The sequence below is a fragment of the Limanda limanda genome, chromosome 11 (genome assembly GCF_963576545.1).
Source record: "Limanda limanda chromosome 11, fLimLim1.1, whole genome shotgun sequence".
Classification (NCBI taxonomy): domain Eukaryota; kingdom Metazoa; phylum Chordata; class Actinopteri; order Pleuronectiformes; family Pleuronectidae; genus Limanda; species Limanda limanda.
In genome coordinates this window covers 11,871,465-11,889,697 of record NC_083646.1, presented here as the reverse complement: position 1 = coordinate 11,889,697, position 18,233 = coordinate 11,871,465, and the positions used below count along the sequence as shown (strand labels likewise).

The 18,233-nt window shown below is 42.2% G+C and overlaps 1 protein-coding gene across 2 annotated transcripts; it reads left to right on the top strand.

Annotated features, from left to right (window-relative positions):
• The first annotated feature begins 851 nt into the window (after positions 1-851).
• Positions 852-11,565, top strand: tars2 (threonyl-tRNA synthetase 2, mitochondrial). Of its 2 annotated transcripts, none has more exons than XM_061080430.1 (18): positions 852-1,014; positions 2,573-2,751; positions 2,844-2,958; positions 3,255-3,376; positions 3,776-3,884; positions 4,777-4,841; positions 5,164-5,242; positions 5,805-5,951; positions 6,073-6,171; positions 7,191-7,360; positions 7,455-7,617; positions 8,502-8,639; positions 9,075-9,152; positions 9,840-9,940; positions 10,627-10,728; positions 10,831-10,903; positions 11,040-11,154; positions 11,300-11,565. In XM_061080430.1, the coding sequence occupies exons 1-18, from the start codon at positions 868-870 to the stop codon at positions 11,440-11,442; spliced, it is 2,145 nt and encodes a 714-aa protein (XP_060936413.1). In that variant the 5' UTR covers positions 852-867; the 3' UTR covers positions 11,443-11,565. The 2 variants fall into 2 exon arrangements, with proteins under 2 accessions (XP_060936413.1, XP_060936414.1); XM_061080431.1 differs by having other exon boundaries at positions 874-1,024.
• The last annotated feature ends 6,668 nt before the right edge of the window (positions 11,566-18,233 follow it).

Here is an 18,233-nt window from a genome sequence, read left to right as displayed (position 1 = left end):
GATCGTTAAAGGCTTACATAGACGGCATCATTGAGAAAAGGGTCTCATATCCTCACATGCATTCCATGCACTTTACTATGAAGAGGGACCACACAGTTTCTCAGTGTTGTAGCTCCCCCAAGTGGCATCTTACTGGTAACTTCAGCTCTTCGGTCAGTGTCCATTATGTACAGTCATAGTGTTACCATGGCACCACCAGGACATGACACTGAGCTGTTAGCGTGCTCCTGACTGATTGCAGATCATTTGGAAGAAATCTGGTTACAAACTTAATTCAGTTATTTAATTGAAAACTTAAATACTTAAGCAGAAAAGATTTAGATGTTAAATTCCACATTTGAATACTTTTGCACTTTGCTGTAGGTAGGGGGGGGGGGTTAAATTAGTAAATTAATTGAAGGGTGAAGATGGATGCCGTAGATGGTACGTTTATAATTGAGTTCAGTTTGTTTTTTTCCAATTATTGATCCACCTATTCTTAGGTTGTGTGCAGCTCTATCATGGAGCTCAGGGTCTCTCCTGTTCAGTGTGTGTGTCTGTTGTGTGTCTGTGGTCACACGCTAGAGGATCAGTGAACTACAGACACGGTTCTTGTGGTTGTGTGTGCGATGTTTGTGTGAAAGTACATCAGATTGACTCCAGTGTGACGCTCCTGCTCTGACTCTTCATGTGCACATCTCGGTTTTCTCGCTCCCAGCTGCAGATGTTTCGCTTTATCCACATGTGCAGCTCCTCTGTGGAGGCGCGCTCTGGTCTAGACCGTAAACACTCGGGACCGCGCACGCTGCTTCAGGGCGGCGTCATGGGTTTTACGTCCTGACGTCACCTCTGCTTTCTGACTTCCGGTTTAATGGCCGCTTGCGGTGGATGCAATGTCGGGGATTTGGAAATGAACGTGTGCGTGTAGACCTGTGTGTTTGCGTGTGTGTGTGCGTGTGTGATGGCGGTGACACATCTGTTACAGTTGTGTGTCTGTCGACCGGCAGCGTGTGCGACACTCCGAGTGCACAGGAGGTACAGCCAGGTGCGCGTTGTGTTATGACAGCAGTACAGTAGCCACAGCTAATGTTAGCATCTGCTGTGTGTGTGTGTGGGGATGCTCTCTGTGCAGATTGTGTTGTTTTGTGTCATTGCCAACCAAACTACCCTGTTAAATACCATCTATCTAGAGTCGGTTCTAAATTGACATTGTTCTTATTCTTGTTATAGTTTCATTTCTGTAATTATCTGTAGCAACAGTTCAGCTGAACTAACCAGTCAAATGACAGAAGACTAAATCTATTTGGATTGTGGGATTTATTTTATTTTTTGGTTTTGTTTCATATTATTTCAAATTAAATATCTTTGGAACAGAGTTGGTCCATAGGGACACAAATTATATCATGATAAAACATCAGTTGATTATCACTATAATTTTCCTATTGCTATTTAGGATTAGAGACAGATTGTTTTTGTTCCTGAGTGAAGTTTGTGGTTTTCAACTCTTTATGAGCAGAGACTGACAAACACTTGATAAACAAAATATTTGATAAACCATCTCACTGTGCTCAATATAAAATTTTGTTATATTACTTTTAATGAAAATTATATGGATGATTGTTGATGTTAATATCGTCCATTAGTTAGATCCATTGATTGAGCAGAGGATGTGACCTTGAGCTCTGTGAAACTGAGATAGACTTTCTCTACTTTCAAACCTTATCGTGACAAAACAAATAATCCTTTAATTGATAAAGTGGCAGAATCATCATCACCGAACCTTTTTATGCAGTAAACTACTGTGTTCGACATGAGATAAATAAACCCAACCGCACCGCTTTTTTCAAATGTAAAATATTTATATTTTGGCTAAATGCCTCCAAACTGGTCATTTGGGACATGACTGTCAGTACTACACACAATTTAATGTTAACAAGGAGTTAGTGATAAAACAAAGAGGAAAACCAAGCTGATGTGTAAAGATGTCATTCATTTATATTTGTTTAATGCATTGTTTTACTTCCATTAAGTGAGGAAACGATGAAGCTTTAGCTTTTAGAACACGTCATACTGTTGATACTGATGTATCAAAAAATATTTCAACAGCCAGTTTAATATGTCTGCAGTCTAATACAATAGCCAATCAGTAAATCGTCCCTTCATCATGGTCCCAATTCAGTTTTGATTGAAACTGTTCTACTGAGGAGTTCACTAAAGGGTTGGAGGACTCACTTTAGAGTTTTTTATTTAATAGGTTTGCATTAATCCAACAGGTTGTTCTAACATTAGATCCACACACCATGTGTTAGTGAGAGAAATATGTGACTTAAACTATTGATAAGGCTCAAAATTAATGAGGGAAAATTAGGCTTGTGTGCATAATTCACTCTGCTCCAATACTAGAATAATACAAATGCTTTCATGTTATAACAATACAGCATATAACCTGAGGTTAAGTTAGCAATTACATTTTTGTCATAGTGAAAATTAAAAAAAAAAATTTAATGATGTATATAAAACCTGCTTTTCTGCTCCTCTCCTGTCTCTGTCTTTTCCTTTCCACAGCTTTTGACGCTTATCTTTCTCTGTCCAGCTGCAGGTATCGCCAGTTGTATCGGAGCGACTGCAAGTCTTCGAGTCGCTCATTGAAAAACAAGGCATTAAGAGGGTGGAAGCTTCAGAGAAACCCCTCAGCATTCGATTGGCTGATGGCCGGACGGTGAAGGGAAAGGCAGGAGTGACCACACCTCTCTTTGTTGCTCAGAGTGTCCGGTAAATACACAGCTCGTGCAGAAAAGTTTAATTTTGTAATATTTATTAAAGCTTTTGTGTTATAACAGTGTTGTTGCATGTGATTACTGCAGGGTGAAGGGGGCACTGGTGAGTAAGGTGAATGGGGAGCTGTGGGAGCTTGGACAGCCCCTAGAGGCAGACTGTGAACTACACCTTCTGGGGTTTGACACAGTAGAGGGGAAACAGGTAATCCCACTTTTTTGCTTCAGGTGAAATTTATTATCCTAAACTATTTCTCCACTTTTTTTTCCTAATCATTTTTATTGACCTCAGTGGGAAGAGTCCCGGTAAAAACGCATGATGTGCACTTAAAATATAGGAGCAGTAAAAGACAATCATGCCACTGAATATTGTTCATTATATTCTAATTAATTTAATTATGAAAGGAGTTGTTAAGAAATGTGCACAGTTTGCACCCGGGTGGCCGCTCACATATTTGCAATTAACAGCAATTCTACTCTGCACACCCCTCTCTTTGTCAGGCAGCATGGAGGACAGCAGCGTGTGTCCTTGGCGGCGTGTTGGGGGGGGCCTTTGATGCCGAGGTTTGCAGAGAAGGCGCGTCAGAGTTTGGGTTTTACTGTGATCATCTGAAAGATAAGAGGTGAGCTATTCATATTGCTGATATTTTCTGTATTGTAAACATGTCCATTGATGTTTTGCTTTTTGCAACATGCGTCCCAATATCATCAGGCTCTGCCTAGACTATGAACATTAGTAGAATACTATAAGAATAACCGACCGATACAAAAGTAATGGTGGTTTTTTTCAATAACATTTAGTTTATTTTCCTTGAAGCGATTGATTAACAAGGGATGGTCTGTTGTTTTCTTATTGCTGTGCTGCTCTGACTCATTTTGCCCTGCAGGGATTAGTTAATTTCACAGATACATACACAACCCCATTTCCTCCCCCATAATCACGTTGTCTCTCCTTAGTTGTGTCGTCCTGCTGCAGATTTTTCAATTTGTGATGTTTTACCTGAATTTGTTTCCACCTCCAGTGCCTTGTCTCTACATGATGTGGAGGACAGATGTAAGGAAGCGGCAGCTCTCAAACTCCCTCTGTCCAGACTTGAGCTGAATGTAGACGAGGTGCGAGAGCTCTTCCAGGTCAGTGACACAAAAGTACCAATACACACGTTTCACATCAGTCAGTTTGACTCCTGTCCAATCAGCTCTGTCAGTTTCATCAACCTGGTTTAGGCCTTTTGTGGGTTTTTGCTTGCTTCATTTGCCTTTTAATTTGATTGATTCTAAAAATGTAAATTGTTATTAGGTTACATTATATTAGTTGATATTGAATAGTTGACTAGGAATGTGACTCCTTCTGGCATATGGCATGAGGTATATATTGTTAATATTTATCATGGGCTGGTGTATTTCTTGTAAGCAAGCGCAACAGCCTTTATAAAGACTAAGAAGAAAATTATATATTAAAGACATAAAAAAAAAACAAGTAGAGGTCAGTTGGTAAGATCTAGTGACATCTAGTGGTGAGGAGGCATTTTGCAGCTGAACACCCCTCCCCACTTCACCCTCTCCTTCCAAACATGAGAGAGAACCTGTGGCAGCCTTCAGTTGTCATAAAAACTCAAAAGGGGTTGAGTGTGTCCAGTTTAGGCTACTGTAAAAAACATGGCAGCCTCTGTATAGAGGACCCTTCCCCGATGTTATTATAAAGTATTTAATTATAAAGGTCGATTTTAGGGTAAAGAAAACAGTTCGTGAAACTAGACACTGCTGAAAACATCACTTGGATTATTTGAATATAGCATTTTTGCCAGTAGATTCCTTTCACATACATTTTACCCACTGGACCTGTATTTTTGCATGTTGCTTTGCTCTATACATGTAGCAGCTTGTGTTTTTCTATGTTGCCCATGATGATGTGAGTAGTAGTGATTATAAAGACATAATCACTGAGGTCAGGGCTCCTGCAGCTTTGCTCTCCTTTTATAAATATGTAGTAATAAAGGAATCTGTGTGTTTTTTGTTGTTACAGAGCAGTAATTTGAGACTGCAGCTTGTTGAGGAGCAGATGAATGGCCCCAACGTCGCAGTATACAGGTATGTAATATACACAATCACACATACTTTCTTGTGCTTCTGTCTTAGTGAGGACATTCATCGGCATAATGCATTCCCCATTCCCTTACCCTGGCTGTATTCATCGTAACGCTTAACCTAAGTGTAACCTTAACCCTAAAAGTCTGAACCTTTAAACAGCCCTTTGAAAAAAATGAGGACAGATCAAATTGTCATCACTCCTTACGGTCTATGCTCAAATTGTCATCACGAGATATCCGTACCTGATGTTGACTCACTTGTCCATGTTTTCAAAAACTTGAATGAAATGTTTAAACCTGTTTCTTCTTTCTCTGTGTGACAGATGTGGAGACAGCATCGGGGTCTGCACCGGCCCCCTCCTCCCACATACCGGCTTCCTCAAGGCCTTCAAGATGCTCCAGGTGTGTGTGTGTGTGTGTGATTGCCGGTCCTCCACTTTGTGTGTTCTCACTTCTTTTTTCCTTGAATATTTACTTCACAACTTCTTTCCTATTTGCCTTATGCATCAGCTGTTTCACATTTCAGCTTGTGGTTTGTTGGCCAGAGCCTATTTTTTGCTTTTTTTAATGAATACTTTTTTTATTGAAACAATATCCACACAACCAACGATGCAGGGTTAATCTCATTTAGTCTATAAAAACCTGTTGTATTTGGGCCCATTTGGCGCCGTCCATCCTGTGGGACCCATGCTGGCTAAATGGAATTTTTCTTGTCTTTATTGATCCAGACAGAGAGAGAGAAAGAGGTGTTCCATACTGGGCTTTGACTGGGTAGACTGGAATTTCATGGCAGTCAGGCTGGAAATACAGTATCAGCAGCAGGATGTTGTGTTTGTCAGAGCCCATTTCCTGTTCTATGCTCTTACAAACACACTGGCATCCACCAGAAGTGCTTTCACAGCCACGCTCTCTATCAACCTCTTTGTTCACTCAGTATTCTCTCTCTCTCTCTGTAACATGGCAGCTGTCGCCCGTCACCCTGGCCAATCAGACGGAGTCTTCAGGTCTGATGCGTCTGTTTGGCGTTGCCTTTCCAGGAGAGAAGGACAAAGCTGAGTGGGAGAAGGAGCAGGAGGAGGCGAGGAGGAGGGACCACAGGCGCATCGGAACAGTAAAACAAAGTCTTAATATGGAGAATTGAATAAATCAAGATGAAGAGAGAGAAGTGGAAATCTTATGTTGAAATTTGTGTAATCCGGTCATAAATATCTTGTGTGCCTGATTCTGCACAGGACCAGGAGCTGTTCTTCTTCAATGACGTCAGTCCAGGCAGTTGCTTCTTCCTGCCGAAAGGAGCCCACATCTACAACAGACTCACTGACTTCATCAAGGTGAACACACAGAAGTCACTGTGCACTCACTAGTGTCATTAATGAGAAATATGACAAAACATGTTTGAACCACCTTTTGTTCCTTGACTAAAAAGAAACGATGATGAGATAACAATGATATCAATAAACATTAATTGTTATTATATCAACATGCAAAATGTTTGACAAAGAAAAAAAAGACAAGACTGATAACAGTGTTGGACTGGACGTAGATATGCACTCAACGATATGGCTGTTGGAGATAAGATCACATACAATAAGGATTTCTGAGAGAAAGTGAGTGTGTAGTTGTTGGGAGAGAAGCAGTAGAGCTACAAAATCCTCGGGAAGAAACCCACAAACCTGAAGAGGCCCCTTAAGGTGCATTTAGGTATCCTCATGTTCAGATGATAAGAACAATTATTTTTAAAGCCGTATTAAGCTAATAACAAAGGGCAGTGTCGCAACATTTAGTTGCACTGACAATCATATACTGTATAAACCTCGATTTAACCACCATATATTGAGTCAGTGTTAATAGATCAACATGTAACCTGCATCTGAGTAGCTGCTCCGAAAAAACCTGAACATTGATCCGTCTTCACTTTTGAGTAAACTGATGAACACATAAATAACATAAAGTTCCAGTAGACCTATGGTAGAACTACTGCTGTGTTCCAAGCTGTATTTCAGAGACTAATCCCTCCTGTACTGGTCCCTGTTCAACATTTCCCCTGCAGCCTCCGATTAAATCATAAAACCACTTTTAATTAACTGACACTTGATCGCCCTGTTAAGCACCAATAACCAAAACGTCCTTCAATGGGTTTATAGTGTAATAACATCCATTTGAACAGAATCAGTTTCACACACACACACTCATGCATTAACATGTGCTGTGTTGATTGTGTCCTGAGGATAAACATGTTCACATAAGTCGTCAGGATATTGCTCTCGTTAGTCTGCGATTATTACTCGTGTGACCGTCTGACTCTGTCCTGCACTCGTCGTCGCTCATTGTCCTTCCTGACCTCTCACAGAGTGAATACCAAAGGCGAGGCTTTACCGAGGTCATGACCCCCACTCTGTACAGCACTGCATTATGGGAACGCTCAGGCCACTGGGAGCACTACAGCGAGAACATGTTTACTGTGACGTCAGAGGGCTCTCAGACCTACGCTCTCAAACCCATGAACTGCCCTGCACACTGGTGAACACACACACACACACGCACACACGCATTCCTGTACTGAAGTGTTATTACAGAGACTTCGCAGTGGCTGAATCTCCTTTGTTATTTCTAGTCTCATGTTCGAGCAGCGAGTCCGCTCGTGGAGGGAGCTTCCTCTGCGATGGGCTGATTTCGGGGCGCTGCATCGTAATGAACTCTCCGGCGCACTGGGAGGTCTCACTCGTGTTCGCCGGTTCTGCCAGGACGACGCTCACATCTTCTGCACACCTGAGCAGGTACACCGAAACACATGCAAACACGGGTTTGTGTCAGATTCACCATCTCTCGACGACCACACACTCGCACTAGGTGCAGTAACTGGGATAGAAGCTGTAAATGGGACACATGTGGAACCATATCACAGTGATTAGATGGGCTGTACAAATAACTCCAGACATTCCTGGAGGCCTTAGCCCAGATGAATGAAGCTCTTTGTGCTGTTTAAACATTACACCTCCATATGTGTATCTCTGCAGTCTGTGTAATCCTGATCCCCTACAGAGAGACCTGGAACGTTCCCATGATACTGATTGTGCGGCTCTAGCTCCTTGGTTTGCATCCTGTTCTTCACAGATAACCCTCACATGATAATCACTACTATGGATACTAATCCAATGGAACATTTAGAGCATTACAGTAAATATAGTTAGTATAAACCAGTGTAGCGCCTGTTTTAAACCTGCCTGTTTGGAATGGACTGTTTTCTTGGCCTGTGGTAATGCTGGTTGCAGCTTTCTTTCTGAAGTAAAGACCGACAGTGAGTCTTTGTTACCCTGAAGCTGCCCTGAGCTCTTCACCTGTTTGTTCACAGTTCAGTCAAGTTTGAGTCAGATGTTGTTGCTGCAGATTGCTGGAAGAATTCAAATATTATTAATATTGAACATATCGCATGTCCAAATTGCACCAAATTAGAAACAGCATTTTCTTGGTCCTTTGAAAGTATACATGCAAACTGTGAAGCCGATGAGATGTATGGTCCATGATAAGTGATCCACAGACAGAGATTTCCTTAAATGGTGGAAAGATGAACACAATCCTCGACTCCTGTGCCTGAGCCCCTTATTTTTTATTATTAATTCCTCCTGGTTGTTTGTGCTTTTGTTATATTCTTTCCTCCCAGCTGGAAGAAGAGATTGTGGCCAGTTTGGACTTTGTGAGGAGTGTATATCAAGTGTTTGGGTTTTCTTTCCACTGCCTCCTGTCTACTCGTCCCACGCCGTGCCTCGGGGAGCCTGAACAGTGGGACAGTGCTGAGCAGGTAAACGCAAAAACATTCTCACACACTTATCATCTTGTGCTCTGCCAGAACACAGACTTAGTCCTAGAGAGGAGCCAAGTTAATCGCAGGGACGGGAAAAAAGATCTTATTTAAACAAAACAACATGGTTTAATAAGATCTACTTAACCAATCAGTGAAGCGAGTGGTACTTTGCAGCAGAGCGCTGCTCTGTGTCAGGCTGCTGGGTAGATGTATATCTTTAAGTCCCCACAGATGCCTTTTAAATTGGCACAGAGGCAATTAAAGCTGATTCAATTAAGTGTAATTGGACATTATGGTCATACAGTACATACACTCACAGACGCACATACACAACCATCAGGATCTACATGACAATCACTAATGTATTTTACATTTTCTATTGTGCCGACTCACTTGCTAGGCTTCATGTTCTGTGTGTGTGTGTGTGAGCAGCAGCTAGAGAGGAGTCTGCAGCACTTTGGTGAACGTTGGGAGTTGAATGCAGGAGACGGAGCTTTCTACGGACCAAAGGTCAGTGGACAGTGAATCATGCTGGAAAGGATACTGATTTACACACAAAAGTAAAAAGTAAAAATCACCAGCCAAACACCTTTTGGTCATCATCTAATATTATTCATTTAATGCAAAAAGTTCAAAATCTGTGAACTATACTTAAGAATTAAATGAGAAGATTGACACCCCTCCTTCTCTTGTCTGTTAAGTACTGTTTGGTGGTCTACTTTTATATTAGCATCCTTAAAAAGTGTAAAAATGTTCGATCTAAATGATGCTGTTCCCTTTCTGCTGTAAAATCCTTCAAAATGCAACAGTAATTGTTGTTCGCAAAATGAAATATAACTCACATTTTTGCTTCAAACCTAAATTGGCATAATTTGGGCATAACGTTCATTTTCTTAGAAGTAATTCCAATTCAACATTAGTCAGACAAGAAGTCAATATGCTCCAGGGCTATGGACGTAAATCAAGTCAGGGTGGGGACGCACAAGAACATGCTCGGTAAAAATAAACATCTTCCTCTAAGTTATGTTGATAGGATTTTATAGCCCAAATTGGCTTTTAGCAGCTTGTCTTGGCAACGCATTTGTTTTCATGTCTGTACAGATTAAACGTGGTTTGTCATCAGCAGCGTCTCAGAGAACTAGATCTTGGCTGAAAAAGAGAAACAAAGGCTGAAACTAAAACACTGTTTCTTCATAGATTGACATTCAGATCAGAGATGCCATTGGCCGACAACACCAGTGTGCCACGATCCAGTTGGACTTCCAGCTGCCAATCAGATTTGATCTTCAGTATGTCGGGTGAGTCAAATTTCAGCGTTTGGCTCTGAGTCTTTACACATTCCTACATGTGCAGAGTTTTAAATCCATGCTCTCGTACAATGTGCTGGTCTGTTTGATAAAACCTCATGTTTGTCACTCAAGTCTGACGTCTTAGGGGCCTAACTCCATTATGAAAGGTTTGTCTTTTATTGAATTTGGTTTAGATGATCACACTCCATGTTTCTGCCTTCAACGCCTATATCATTTGTTTGCCCCTCCTTCCTTCATTAGTCTGCTGTATGTAAAAGATTATTTTATCACACAGTTTAGCAGAGATCAGTAAGGATATAAATATTTGTAATTGCAACTACTAGTGTCATGACACAGCACATTTTGTGACGTAACAACTTAATGCTGAACACGACCACCTCTTCTTAGTTAATCCAGCAAACACATTGTGTGTGTACTTACTGATTTTCTAAGTCATACATGGTGACCTAATAACCTCAGAGATACTTAAAGAAAACAAACACTGTATAATGGTCGCCAAACCATATCAGCTGACATTGGGCAGGAGGCAGATTACACCCCGGCCATTGTATCGCATAGCCAACAAAGAGAGACAAACAACCATTCATCCAACATACATACATGTTGATTTACATTCTTATAAGATATCACCCAACATTCACTGGCTCGATCAACCTTTTCCTTCTCTCTCTCAGGCGAGACGGACAGGAGCACAGGCCCGTGATGATCCACAGAGCGGTGCTGGGATCCCTGGAGAGGATGATCGCTATACTGGCTGAAAACTTTGGAGGGAAATGGTGCGAAATGACAACAATAACATTAAGTCGGATGCATTTGGTTTTTGCTTTTATGTAACTCGCTGTAACGCAACTCATCACCTCTGTTTCACCCTCGTCTAGGCCACTGTGGTTGTCGCCGGCGCAGGTCACAGTTATTCCTGTAGGGGGCAACAATGCGTCATACTCCAAGCAGGTCAGTGTATGATGAAGATTTCATGAGCTGAGGAAGAACACGTTCTCGCTGTCATCATTCATTTGTCCTTTAAAATGTGATAAGCACGTTACAGAGATAAAACCTTTATAGAAGCGTCTCTCCCTCGCCTGTTAAGGTGGTCCGGCAGTTCCGTGAGGCTGGCTTCATGGCTGATCTCAGTGACGACGAGGGAGCCACCTTAAATAAGAAGATCCGCTCGGCTCAGCTGGCTCAGTACAACTACATATTTGGTAAAGATGAAAGCTGAGGCTACACACTGAAGCCTGCCACTGTTGTTCTTTAATCTACTACACAAACTCCAACTCCTCATTCATTACTTTCAAAGTTATCATACTTAATTATGACTCCAGGCATTTTCTGTGTTTTTCTACCCAGTGGTGGGTGATAAGGAGAGTGAGAGCGGAACAGTGAGTGTGAGGAGCAGACGGGGTAAACAGCTTGGGAGGAGGCCAACGGAGGAGGTGCTGACGTCCCTCACACAGCTACGAGACACAAGGAGCAACGTAGACGAGTTCTGAGGAAAACTTTCAGAACTAATGAGCCACTGATGTAATTTAATGTTTGTTTTACATGTTAAAACTGTTGCACTTGAGGTTTGTCTGAAGATTCGTCTGAAATTTATAATAAAGTCATATAACTAATCTGACTTGCACGTTTGACTCATTGTTGATTTGCCCTCTAATGGCATTCGCTGATAATTCTGGGTTCTAAAAAAGGGCAGAGAAGAGATTAAAGACTATTAAAAGATCATTATCAGTCTAATGTAAACATTACTCAGCTTCAGATGTTCACTTAAGGCCATTAAATATGCAAACGTCCCTCTTACGTAAGCGCGTGTCATGATATCGAAATAGAAGAGCTGGCATACCTTTAAAAGACTGGAAGAGAGGGAGGATACGGAGGTGGATTTGACTAAAATAGGAGCGGGAGCAGCCGTGTCAGGGCTGTGTGTTTTCATGTGTGTTTAGTGGAAACAGGCAAGTCAAGGTAAAGGTCAAAGGGATTGGACATTTTTTCCTCTTTAATTGAGCGGGGGCAGCAGGATGGAAAAGACATCAGTCACAACAGTGACACAGAGGGAGTAGCGGCTGTGAAAGAATAAACCGAACAAAAGGAAACTGCCTCAACAAAGTGGATTGTGAAACAGGTGGAGAAGAGTGTGTGTGTTTAGTTCCAGAGAGGAAAAGGTGACGCAGGTTCATGATGGAGCATCCGCTGAACTCGGGTCATCTCGGATTGACAGTTGTCAATCAAGCCCAGATTTGAAACCAAACTACAACACTCAACCAAGCGGTCGCCTTTAATTCAACCACGCTGCACCAACATGCACACACTCAAAGATCAGCTCGGTCAATGTGCCTGACTTTTGATCAAGATTCAAGAATTAGTCCCTGGGAAAACAGGGAAAATTTTATATTCACACAATCCTGGATTCATACAAAGATGTAATGGGTTCTTCCCTGAACCACATCACATCCTTCAACCAAGTTTCTGAGAAATCTGTGCGGTCGTGTCTGTGTAATCCTGTTTACACTTGTAGTATATTTAGCTTAGCTACACTCAAATGGACAATGGGTGAAAACATACCCTCCTTGGCGACTTTGGTCACAAAGTCCCAAACATTTATAGGCGTCTGCTTTTTCAAATGCGACAAGATGATACTTTTCTCGATCCTCTAAATTCAATATCGTTAAAGAAAAAAAAGAAATTGTCACTTTGTGCTGTGGAATATCAAAAAAAAACTTTCACTATTTTTGGACATTTTACAGGCAAAACTGTCGAGAGGTAAACTGAGAAAATGATACATCAAATAATGGGTGTTTCCCGCCTGATTAAATTGTGAAAGCCCTAAACAAATTTTCCATGTAACTGCGCCTCACCCACTTGAAACCAGAGGGGAAAAACACAGGGAGTTAAGAAATACAGAAAGGTCTCATGTAAAGGGAAACGGATCTGCTGTGACTCTGTCAGAAAATGTGGATGTCAAGCCTCATAACTCACGGTGAGAGCTCGACAAAGAGGATACGTTTGAACTTTGGACTTTGTCTTTGTTGTTCTAATAAACTACCTATCAATCTGTTCCTCTGTGAATTAAAGCTCTTCATTGTTTCTCTGTGTTCTGTGGTAAAACGGCTAGTTTCACTGCCCCACAGCAGCTCTGGGGTTCTGGTAAACCCCTTCAGCTAAAAATAATTTACTATGAACTCTGTGTGACTCCGACAGTCAGATGAAGGATTGCTTTGTGTGCGTGCGTACTTGTGTGTTTGTGTGCGCGCGTGTGCAGCAGGGGAGAGACAGGCTGGCAGAGAGTGGGCGAAGGCAGCCTGATGTTGTGTTATCTATGACGTGAAGATTTCAGGAGTGTCTGCTGGAGCTAATGGTCGATGTCATCACTGTGTTACTACTGTGCAGCGCAGGCCGGAGGAACCATCTATCTCCAGAGTTTACAGAAGTGCACGAGCTTATAAAAGGCGAACTATAAACACCCCACTGAATGTTGTGTAATTGTGTTCTTTATCAATTCATAGCTTTTTTTTAACTTTCATTCATACAATAATCATTTTCATTTGTTGGAAAATAGTGAGAAAGGTCACATATTGTACCATAACTGGTAATAACTCCTCCATTTCAAATGTGATGCTGCTCCCTTCATCTCTATCAGACATTTTCTTATGTATAGATACTTTAAACATTGACACACCCGTTACACGGAAATCTGTTTCTTCTAATCAATGTTGTGAATACTGTTATTATGTTGATGTGTTCAGTTACACGCTGCATCTATTGCACATGTCTTTAACTGTGTCCCTTAAAAAAATAAAACCTGATTCTCCCTTCAAAGGTTAGTTTGGGATAAACGGTGTGGAGAAAAAGCTTGGTTTGGGAAAGAGCTTCCTGATTGGAGAAGCGTTTCCTGGAGCTCAAGTGGTTGTTTAGTGACAGATTCTCGAGATCACTGCTGTGCGGGAAGTCGGGTCTTTTTCCTGGAGGGAGGCAGGGTGACGGTGACCCCTGCCGGGGGGGCAGACCCTCCCATACTGTGGCGGAGGAAGATAAACAGGCTGCACTGTATTGTTCTGCTGGTATCACTGGAGAGCTGTCATCCCGACTGATTGAAGGCTCGACCTCCCAAAATAGGAGCTGTGAGGCCGAGCTGCCGTTCCCTCCCACCCTGTTATAAATACCCGCTCTGTTGTGTGCGTGTGTGTGCGTGTCCTGTGTTCCTGCATTTTATGTGTGTGTATCTCTGTGTGTGGGACAGTGTTTTTAGAAAAGGGGCGAGAAAGAAAGTGTGTGAGCGGAAAGAAAGAGAGAGAAATGTGAGGCAGACTTAGAAAGTGAAAGCACGGAAAAAAATAACAGGAGGCTTTTGAGATTTAAAATCAAACAGTGACAGGGACCGAGTGGTCGAGACCTTCAGTTGACCTCTGTACAACACACACACACACACACACACACACACACACACACACACACACACACACACACACACACACACACACACACACACTGATTGTGACTCACATGAAAGCAGCAGTAATTAATCTCCGTCCAATATCCACATTGCATATTTACTCATCGGAGCGTGTGCCTACATTCATGCCTGTTGTAATTCAGTGATGTTTGAGTAGGGGGGGGGGGGTTGTAAATGACCACCTGAGGGAATATCACCCGACTGTTTATTCTGTTCAGCAGGTGTGGCCGGGGGGGGGGGGTTTGCACACACAAATCACGCCATCTAACAAAGTGTGATGCACTGGGTGGGGACACGTTTGCTCGTGTACCATGCTGGGCAACAGTCGGCTGAAAAAATTCTTCCTTGTAAAATGTAAATCCGAGACAGCAGATTAAAGTCATCAGAAGTATTTCTGCCTCGACTCCAAAACCTCAGCCCACCCGCGCTGCCAGGCCTAGCATGCTCGGCTCCTTCTCGCCAACTCCCCCTCTGTCTCGGTTCCTCTCTCCCTCTCTTCTGGGTCCAGTAACTCAGCACAGTCCACTCTCTTTGAAAAAAGAAAGAGTTTCTCGGCATGTTAGTACTTATTTTGTCTAGCTGCTCTCGGAAGCCGGCAGCCAGTCTCTGCTCTAATCCACCAGTGTACAGTTCACGCCTTTCGTTTGCTTGCACTTGGCTTTAGATTCATTTACCAGTAATGGATGCTCTGGCATCGCCCTTACCCCGAGCTGGTGGCGGTGCCAGGGCCCGGGGAAGTCACACTCCAAAGGACACGCAGATAACTCATAACGCAGCACAGTAGTGCACAGTCTCCACTTGGCCTCAACCTGCTCCCAAGTATGTCTGCAATGCTCGACACACCGCTGACCCGATTTTCTGTCCGGCTCCTCATCAGATCAGGATACCTAGAGACCAGAGGGAGCAGGCAGAGGCCAGAGAAATAAGCTTTCCTTAAGTAAAGAGGCATTTGGTTTATTGCTCTAGCCAACCTGTTCAATCGCTCTAACAAGGGAGAAGTTAACAGGTTCAGGGGGAGGTCGGAGGTCATGTGGGCTCTCAGGCCAGCTTAGTAAGTGAGGACAATAAACCGACCCTTCGGTAAATTTGCAAATATTTTCATACGCTTCTCTCCTACTGCAGCAGCCCAATGTAAATTCTGAATTTTCTCCCTTTGCGAGGACGAGTGAGGAAAGGAACGGCTCGAGAGGCGAGCATCAGTTTTGAATTTGCTTGTGTGACTTGGTGCCAGCGCATGTGGAAGACGCCCGTGCTCTGACATCGCGCACTCCTGCTGTTGTTGTTTCAAACTGTGCAGGACACAGAGGAATCAAAGCAGACCCAAGAAATAAAGGGGGGACATAACTCTAGACTTAAGGACTTCCAAACTCCAAGTCAACTCTTCAAAAGTGACAGCTGACCTTCTTATATAACAAAAATACATCATTTTTGACACAAGGGAAGTAAAAATGATGTTATATTTACTGGCGAGTTGAAGGCATGGTCATTCATCACTGCATGATTACGAAATAAATGTTATTCAATATTTTTTAAGTAAACAATCATTTCAGAAAGTTGATTCAAGTAAGTTTTTGTAATAAAATGCTACAATAGAGCCAGTATTGAAAAAGAATGTTGCTTTTCTTTCCAACTGCGCTCAAGTTGTAATTTAAACCACAGTATAAACTTTAGTTTTTTTTAACCAGGAGGAGTTCATATAGAGATTCAGATGATCTACTGTGCATGTAACATATCTAGAACATGTAGTGTAAACACTCGCTCTCCTCTCGGTCTCAGTGTTGACACTCTGCAGTGCTGCAGCCCTGGGGAGGAGAAGGAGATGCAGCTGACCTCTGACGCTGACCCTCAGGTTGTTTTCAAGATTCCTGCTTTTGGAGGGTAACTGAAACCTGGCCGAGGGAAGGAGAGATGGAGCGGGCAGTTCATACGAGGCTAAAAGGAGGGAGAGAGAGAGGGGGGAGAGAGCGGGGAGGGGATGATCCCCTGCCAAATCTTTGACGGAGATGTGGCTCGAAGTTTGTTTAAAATATTGCAGGAGATTATGATGAAAGGCAGATATTTCTTTTCCCTGTGTATCGGAGAGGTTTAATCATTTATTTGCGTGTGTGTGTGAGATATTTTGTAGGTCACAGCTTGTTTTGCAGCAGCAGTAACATAATACTTTATGCATCTTCATAGATTACTGGTATTCTAAATGTTTAATCAGATATCTATAGTCCCATTATTAAGACATGCTGGGTATTGATCAGGTGGATACAAAAATATTCTTTATTGTAAAGAATAGCTGATTTCTGTAAGTTTAAAAAAATAGTTTTGGGATGTTCCTACTGAGATTCAGGCGAAAACATGAAGCTGTTAGTGGCTGCTTAGCTTAGCTTAGCACAAAGACCACAGGGGAAGAGGTGGTCTGTGTCTGAGTGAAATAAGAACTACTGGCACCTCCAATGCTGAATAATGAAAACAGTGTGTCTCGTTTGATGAATTCATCCAAAAAAGCAAAGAACAAAATGACAAGCTGTGGGTTTGTATTAGGTTTATGTGGGTTTACAGATACTTGAGTGAACACATGAAATAAATTCTCTATTTTTCTCTCTTTTTGTTGCTTTCTTCAAATATTCTTCCAGAATTTCTGTTCCGATAGAAAAGCAAGTTCCCCTTATTGTTTTGAGCTCAGATAATATTTTTGGGAGAGAGGATTCTATTTAGTTTGGATTCCGGGTTCATGATCGTCCGGCCCCACTTCCCCAAAGGCCCTGAAATTCCTCTTGTTTCGTGTGACAATTAGATTAAATGTAAATCTGTGTGGGAGTAGGCAGCATTCAGCCTCGGTATCAGCTGCTGTGGCCGGGGCCTCTCTCTCTCTGAGCCCTGCATTATTAGCCGCTCTTGTGTGTCTGTTGTGTGGACGTCTGGGCCCCTTCACACCACAGTTGGTCGGGACTCGAGGTGAATTTGCATCATGGTCTTGCCTCTGGATGAATCTGCTTAGGATTCATATGCATAATAGACAGAAAGGCTCTTTTGAAGTTATTTTTTGGTTGGTTGTAGATAGAATAAATCACTTATTTATCAAATCATTGGGTTTATGATAAATTACTTTTATTGTTAGTAGTAGTAGTGAAGTAATCATGTAGTAGCAATTCCCAGTATCTGTTGTTTTCTTCTTTGGGTGATATGTCTAAACAGAACAGCAGTAAAAGAGCTGATAACGATTCTAAGTGAATCTGCCAAAAGAAAGTAAACGTTTTTTACGCTTTTTGGCTTCATCACTTTGAGGATGACTCAAGCTGGCAGGTTAGATTAGGCCACGCCTCCTGCAGCAGCCTGGGCGCAGAATGATGCAGTAATAGGAAACACTCAACAAGTTCTTTAACTTTTAATACTCAATGTACTTTTATTTAAGTAGAAAAGTTATTATGGTACTTACACTTTTTTTTATTTGTACTTTTACTTAAGTAGGAGGACTGGCTCCACCCCTGACTGAAAGTCATTTCACAACTTTGGTCCAGAATGAAGTATCTCAGCAACCATAGTTTGAGTTACTCGGAAATTGTGTCTGGACATTAATGTTTCCCAGAAGTTTAACCCTGATGACTTTGGTGAGTCAAATATATCTCAATTTGTATTGGCACAAAATTTTACCCACATTCGTTTTTCTCCATATGAACATTACGGCCTCACAGAGCCAATCACTGGCTCAGCTGCAGACTTGGAGTGTTTTCTGGTGAACAGAACTTTTATACATCAAACATAGCGCAGAAATCCTAAAGGAATGGCGATGCATTCCTGATGGCCGTTAGATCTGTCGTCAGTGGCCGAGGTCTCTATGAACGA

What these genes read in the sequence shown, in the direction of transcription:
- tars2 (XM_061080430.1), top strand. Translation starts at nt 868, where the DNA reads ATGCAATGTCGGGGATTTGGAAATGAACGTGTGCGTGTAGACCTGTGT. An exon ending in GAGCTTTCTACGGACCAAAG is followed by an intron (nt 9,153 to 9,839) that starts GTCAGTGGACAG and finishes GTTTCTTCATAG; the next exon opens with ATTGACATTCAGATCAGAGA. An exon ending in ATGCGTCATACTCCAAGCAG is followed by an intron (nt 10,904 to 11,039) that starts GTCAGTGTATGA and finishes TCGCCTGTTAAG; the next exon opens with GTGGTCCGGCAGTTCCGTGA.